Source organism: Musa acuminata, chromosome BXJ2-4 (genome assembly GCF_036884655.1).
Source record: "Musa acuminata AAA Group cultivar baxijiao chromosome BXJ2-4, Cavendish_Baxijiao_AAA, whole genome shotgun sequence".
Lineage (NCBI taxonomy): Eukaryota > Viridiplantae > Streptophyta > Magnoliopsida > Zingiberales > Musaceae > Musa > Musa acuminata.
The window spans coordinates 29,527,765-29,534,218 of record NC_088341.1 but is presented as its reverse complement, the minus strand read 5'-3'; the positions used below and the strand labels follow the sequence as shown (position 1 = coordinate 29,534,218).

Here is a 6,454-nt window from a genome sequence, read left to right as displayed (position 1 = left end):
AGAGTCAGAAATTAATGAAATCTAATTATCTTAGATCATATACATATTTTAGCTCTATTTACTTAATTAGATCTATTCATCATTTTAATCCATATTATGAATTAGAGCTAAAATTCATAATAGGGATTAAAATAATGAATAGATCTAATTACTCCCCTATAAAATGATGAATAGATCTAATCTCTATAAAATGGTATAGAGGGGGAAAAAAACTCATAATTAGAGAAGGACTCTTGATCGAAGTCCAACTCTAATCCTATGCAAGGAAACTCTTAGACTTCTAACTAGAGGACTTTCAATTAGAATTTAGCTCTTAATCCCACGTGGGGGACTCCTAATTACTAAAGTCTTCTTAATTCAAGTCTTACTCGAATTGAGCTCGAGTCTTCTTAATTTCTTCTTCTTTAACTTCACCATTAATTCAGTCTATTTTTTGGGACTATTTTCGATTTTTATTGTTTGGAGTATCATTGTTCTAAGATCATAACTGCCCACTAGACGATGTAGGTTAGTATCATTATATACATGACTCGTTTTTTTCTCTTTGTTTTGGCTACTGAATTAAGCAGGAAAACTTTAACCATGTCTCCAAAAATATGTTGGCATCGCCTTAATAATCATGATCATGTCTCATTTCAGTAGAGCTTTATAATGTTTGCCATACATTGCCTAAAATGTTCAAGTCAAGTCAATACAAAAGCAACGAGAATAAAGCAACCGACAAAAGGAAAATAAATAAATAATGTATTAGAAAGACAATCACTGATGTCTTTGATAATTGAAGGCGCAAAAGAAAGTGTGTTCTACGATGGCAAACATTTTTTTGTTGGCTTCACAAGGCATTGCTTGACCTGCCTCATGAGATGTTTTCCTTTCTTTTAATCCCCAACTTATTTGTACGCAAGATGAGCTTACAAAGAGTGCTGATCAATGCTTGACCTCGCCTTTGCAACGGGTGGCAGAGATCGATTCCTTGTGTGTGCCACCTGCAAAAGAGAAACATGGGGACAAGGAAGAGCTTTTTATTCCTGGGCTTGAAGTAACTAAGGGCATGTGACAACCTTAGTACCATCTCATGAATGATAGACTACACTAGAGACCACTTATGCAGCCCTAACGATGCCTACAACCAGAAGAGGTCATCCCTATTTTATTTGAAGTTAATGATAGAAATAGTGTCGAATATATCAGTGGTTGTTGCCTCGCATGCAAGATCCTACAATGGGACCACTAATAGCCACCCTTCAAAAGGATGTTATGGAATACGTATAACGATACAACTGATGCTAATGAAATGCTCAAATCTAGTGATTGCTTACAGTAGAGCCATCCCAATCAGTTGTGCTTGGCCTTTGTGGAATGTGAAATTGATGCCACTTTCCTTCAACTTCTAGGCAATAAAAGTTCTTGACAGTTAGAATAAATTATTTCACAAGTAGGCAGAATCAAACTCTTGAGAATCATAACAAAAAAATAAAGTAGAAAGATTCATCTAAGAAAACATAATCTCTTGATTCGACATTCTAAAGGCTTTCATTGACAATACGACGTACTTCAATAATACTTAATTTAAAGAATTGAATGACTCCTTTGACATATCATTACATTTCAGGTCATTATAGAAGGATTAAAGAAAAGGATGATCAAGCCAAAGACACTAGATGAGCGTAGTAATTACATCTAGTGCAACAATAATATAGTCGAGAGACTTTTCTAATTAGTTATCGTATATTGCCTAAATGAGAATAATGGGCCTCCCATTTCTGACTTGAGTTGAAGACAATATTGGACGTAAATTAATTCATCCATACCACCTTGTCATGGACATTCGACTTGAAATCTAAACCTGGATAACGCAATCTACAACAGACAATTGATGTACAGGTCTTAATCCATATGCATATGCAGCCATGCATTCAACTTCACAAAGAAGAATTAGGACCCAAACCTTAGAACCAATTTGAAACACTGAAGTCTCGAAGCTTCCGAAGGTGATGCTCCATCTCTTGTCTGGTCTTTGCCCACTCTTCTCTCTCTATGACAGTGGTTGGATCATCCCTTTCACTCTAAAATAAGTTCCAGGCATTAGGCAAATATCACAAAAGATTAGCAGAGGCAAATCATAAAGATCACAGTACCTTATCAATAATTTTGAATAGGTTTCCACCATCACGTATGATCAAAAGATCATTCCTCCTATCTCTGTTTCTCCCTCCCGTCACAGTAACCTGTCACCAAAAATACACATCATCAAAGTAACTAAATGTTTCTATAAGCCAAGGTTCCTTGAGCATGAAGTGACGAATATTCTTTTGAGGGAACATTGATATTGTGAAAAGAGACATGCAGAGATGACATATAACACATAATATCCTAAAAAGAGTACCACTGCCACATTAAGGCATCTAGCCAAAATGACCTGTGACTTAAAGATCAATACATCAATCTTACATCAACTTTTGGTAATGTAATAGCCACCTAAATACTAATACTAATCTGCATCTTTGAGTAACATTTTCCAATTCGCCTTTTGTGCTTCCCACATTTTGAATGTCTATGTAAATGAGGATGCTGGTCTATTAAATTTCAATCTTTAGATCGTCATATAGGCTTAAATATAAATAACCATTATTAATGTTATTAACCTGTTCCTACGAAGATGTGTATATGATTTCTGGATTCAATTACACAATAGTTGTCATAAAAAAAAAAGCTCTCACATTGTACTTGATAATAACCACAATAGCTTGACAAGTTGGACGCAGCCGATAGAACCAGTTACAAGTGGATGGAGCAGGAAAAAATAAGCAGGTCACTGGATAGGTAGGAAACAGGAGAAAAAGTTTAGTGGCTAGGTAGGAAATTAAAAAGTAAAATTTTACCAACCTCGGGTCGGTATTAATATTTGAATACATTATTCTTGTGGTATGTCAAATCTAATTTTGTTAATAAGAGACACAAACATATACGAAACATCAGTAGCTAAACGCAAAAGGATAGAATCGAAAGACATTGTGCGATGACATATAAAATTGACAAACAGCTAATAAAAAGATCACTTACCAAGACTTTAGCTCTTGTAATGGATTTGGTTTTTGAGTCAATGACATAAATTTCTTCAAAGTCGAGAACAAATTCTGCATCACCTAGTCGTCTGTTTCTATAATGTTTCGTTAAGAAAACCTATAAGAGAAAGAAACAATATCACATGAAAGAGGGAAGATGATTAAACTACAGCAAGCTGGATGCATCTAAGCATGCTTGAAAATCGTCACATAAAGAGAGATTCTTATATTCAAACTCAGCATATAGCATTGCAGCAAGCATATGATGCCAAGACAATTAAAGCAGAATGAAATGTGTCGACACAGTATGAAAGCAATTACCATGTACTTAAACTAGAAATTTATAATAAGTAGAACTGACAAATCTAGCAAAATATAGAAAAACCTAGAAAATAGTTCACTAGAGCTTATCTACATGTTTGTAGAATCCCCAACTGAAAGGGATTGAAGAATCACTCATCTAAAAATTTCTAAATAAGAAAGGAAAAAACAAATTTTAGTGATCCCCAATCACAAATTTAGAGCAATAAGAAAAGAAGATGAATATTAAATAGGATATATGGTAGATGGACTGTGACATGCGTATGACGGAAAAAGAATCACCTGCAAGTTAACAAAGCTTTAAAGTAAAGATACAGACGGAAAAAGAATCACCTTATGCTTCTGGTACCCTGTCAAACAATTTGGAGGCCAAGTCGAGAGAAGAAGATATGATAAATCATAGCAAACTCAAACAAAAGAACTTAGTAAACTGGATCTAAAGGGTCCCTTATGTTAGTTAAGAGCCAACAGAATCCATATAGACTGGAACTGGCAAAATAATTGGATTAGGATGCAGCTAGAAAAAGATAGACTGGAACTGACAAACGAAAAAACAGAGAGACAATGAAAATATGAATCGTATCCTTGTCGTGGCACCAGGTAATCTATCTTTTGGTAATAAAAAAAAATAGCTTGAGCTGGTATTTACTAGGCTGATTCCATAAGCCCATTAATTATCTCTCCATTCATTAATTTAATTAGATCATTTCTCCTAGTTTGACATCAACTGATTTCCAACAGCACAATCAACAGACAGGGAAAGTAAACTTCTAATACGCATCCATAGTAGGAAAGAATACTGCAGGAATATATAGATTGACATATATGCATATATTTATATCACCTAAAGAAATGAAAAGAGGGCTTTACATGCATGCATATATAATTAACTTGACCATGAATCAGGAGCATATTCTAAGGGGATATAGAGAAACACGAACCAATTGTCAGAAAACAACTAGATTTACAAGGTTGATTCCATAAGACCTTTAATTATCTCTCCATTCATTAATTTAATTAGATCATATCTCCTACTTAGACAACAACTGATTTCCAACAGCACAATCAACAGACAGGGTCTAGAAAGTAAACTGCTAATACGCATCCATAGCAGGAAAGAATACTGCAGGAATATATAGATTGACATATATGCATATATTTATATCACCTAAAGAAATGAAAAATGGGCTTTACATGCGTGCATATATAATTAACTTGACCATGAATCAGGAACATATTCTAAGGGGATATAGAGACACATGAACCAATTGTTAGACAAGAAAATAACTAGATTTCCAATGAAATATAGAGAAAAAAAGAACTTTTTTGTATTTACTATAATGACAGAGCAATCATAGTGATCAAAGAAACTAACATCATATGCACAAGAACTGAGGAAGCATTGAAAAGAGCATTATTCAAAACCAAAACCATCATTAGGACAAATTGCACCAACAAGGAGAAAACCGACTGTTTGTGAATATTAGTTTAATGGCTAAAAGATTCTCTCAATCAACAAATAACACAATTACACAACACCTGAAAGAGCAAAGCATGCACTAGCAATTGGGTCTCAGTGTGTACCTTCAGGATCTCCCGCTCAGTTTTATATAATGGATCGCGAGGTGCATCTATCGGTGGCTCCATAACGTTGTAGCAACCAAAATTAGTTTTGGAGCAACGGATGTACTATCGAATGCAAGAAAAGATGGAAAAGTGCAGTTAACAATAAGTACAATTTTGATGAACCAAAGCAATCATCCCTTATGGATGATCCCTTCAACATTATTTTGTCAACAGCAGAAAGCACCCACTTTAAAACTCAAGCATGAACTAAACACGATAATACTAACAAAACATTGCAGCAAGCAAATTCTCCACCAGGAACATGACATCAAGGAGGAAAGAAAAAAGAGTTGTGAATTTTCTTTTGGATACCTTCTGAGGCATCGGCGCAAGGACCTTCGGAATCGAGTAAACATCCGTGTCGGGAGGAGTAACATACATCTGCTTGTTGAAATGCCACAACGAGATTTGCATCAGAGTAACAAGAGAACGCCACTATAGAATTTTTAAAACGAGAAAGATGGAAGGCTGAAGACCTCTCGAAAGTCATAGACGTTGTGATCGGGGTCGGGAGGCTTCCGGATGAAGAAGTCACAGTGAAGGAGGCGGATCTTGTGGAATTCCTCTTCATTGATGCGGTAGTCGACAACGGTGTCGGAACCCCAACCCTGGGTGGACACGAAACTCTCGCTGGTGACCATCTCGATATCATCCGGCGATGAGTCGGCGCCGGCGGCAGCGGCAGTGGCGGGTGCGGAGATGGGGGAGCCTAGGAGGCGGTCGTACTCGACATCGTAGTCCTTCTTGTTGTCGAGCTCCTCTACCTCGTCGTCCTCCATGTCGTAGTCGTCGCCAGCGCCAGCCTCCACGTCGTCGTCGTCGGCGGCCGAGGTCGCTGTAAGGGGTCTTCGGCCTCTCGCCGTTTTCGTTATTGCCGCATGCTTGGGGTTGGGCCATGGTGAGGAGCGGGTGGTGGCTAGAAGTGGGAGCTGGACTGTGGACAGGAGACGCTGCGTGGAGGTTGCGAAGAAGGGGAGAGAGGGTGGTGGTGGGGGAGTCAGGAGGAAGAGAAGGGTAGAAGTCCTCATGATGCACTTGGCCTTTTTCTTTGTGTTCGCCGCTGCTGCTGCTTTGGCTTTTTATTTCCATCCGCTATCGTCTGGGATTCGAGGATGCAGTAGATAAAGAGAAGGTTTGGGACTGCGTGAACACGGTACCGTGAGTCGTTCCAATACAATTGTGATCTGAGCGTTCATTTTCAGAACGACGGTTCTGATGGTTCACAGCCCCATCTATTTCGCCATACATAGCTCAGTGACAAAAGGTATATGAGAGAAGATATTTAATTTCTAGTTTACATAACTAAAATGAAATAAAAATAGATTTATAATTTCTCAATCATATTATATATCCACATATCCGTATTTAATTATTATGTATATAGTTCCTACGAGTTTCTATTTATATATATAAGCGAGAATAAAGAGTCCAAGATAAATAAT

The 6,454-nt window shown here is 37.1% G+C and overlaps 1 protein-coding gene across 4 annotated transcripts; it reads right to left on the bottom strand.

Annotated features, from left to right (window-relative positions):
- Nucleotides 1-639: 639 nt before the first annotated feature.
- LOC103982018 (PLASTID TRANSCRIPTIONALLY ACTIVE protein 6, chloroplastic-like) lies at nucleotides 640-6,100 on the bottom strand. 4 transcript variants are annotated; one of them, XR_010486079.1, is made up of 8 exons: nucleotides 5,489-6,100; nucleotides 5,325-5,393; nucleotides 4,971-5,075; nucleotides 3,064-3,183; nucleotides 2,139-2,228; nucleotides 1,949-2,066; nucleotides 1,320-1,390; nucleotides 640-986 (listed from the first exon to the last, which is right to left on the bottom strand). XR_010486079.1 is itself a non-coding variant. In XM_065104468.1 (7 exons), exons 1-6 carry the CDS (start codon nucleotides 6,038-6,040, stop codon nucleotides 1,950-1,952), a joined length of 1,053 nt encoding a protein of 350 aa, XP_064960540.1. In that variant the 5' UTR covers nucleotides 6,041-6,100; the 3' UTR covers nucleotides 640-986; nucleotide 1,949. The 4 variants fall into 4 exon arrangements, 2 of the variants coding, with proteins under 2 accessions (XP_064960540.1, XP_064960542.1); XR_010486078.1 differs by having other exon boundaries at nucleotides 1,320-1,387; XM_065104468.1 differs by lacking the exon at nucleotides 1,320-1,390.
- Nucleotides 6,101-6,454: the final 354 nt, after the last annotated feature.

Coding starts and splice junctions, on each gene's coding strand:
- LOC103982018 (XM_065104468.1), bottom strand. CDS start 6,040: ATGAGGACTTCTACCCTTCTCTTCCTCCTGACTCCCCCACCACCACCC. Junction 5,076..5,324: donor TTGCGCCGATGCCTCAGAAG/GTATCCAAAAGA, acceptor TGCATTCGATAG/TACATCCGTTGCTCCAAAAC. Junction 2,229..3,063: donor TTACAAGAGCTAAAGTCTTG/GTAAGTGATCTT, acceptor TTTTGGTGACAG/GTTACTGTGACGGGAGGGAG.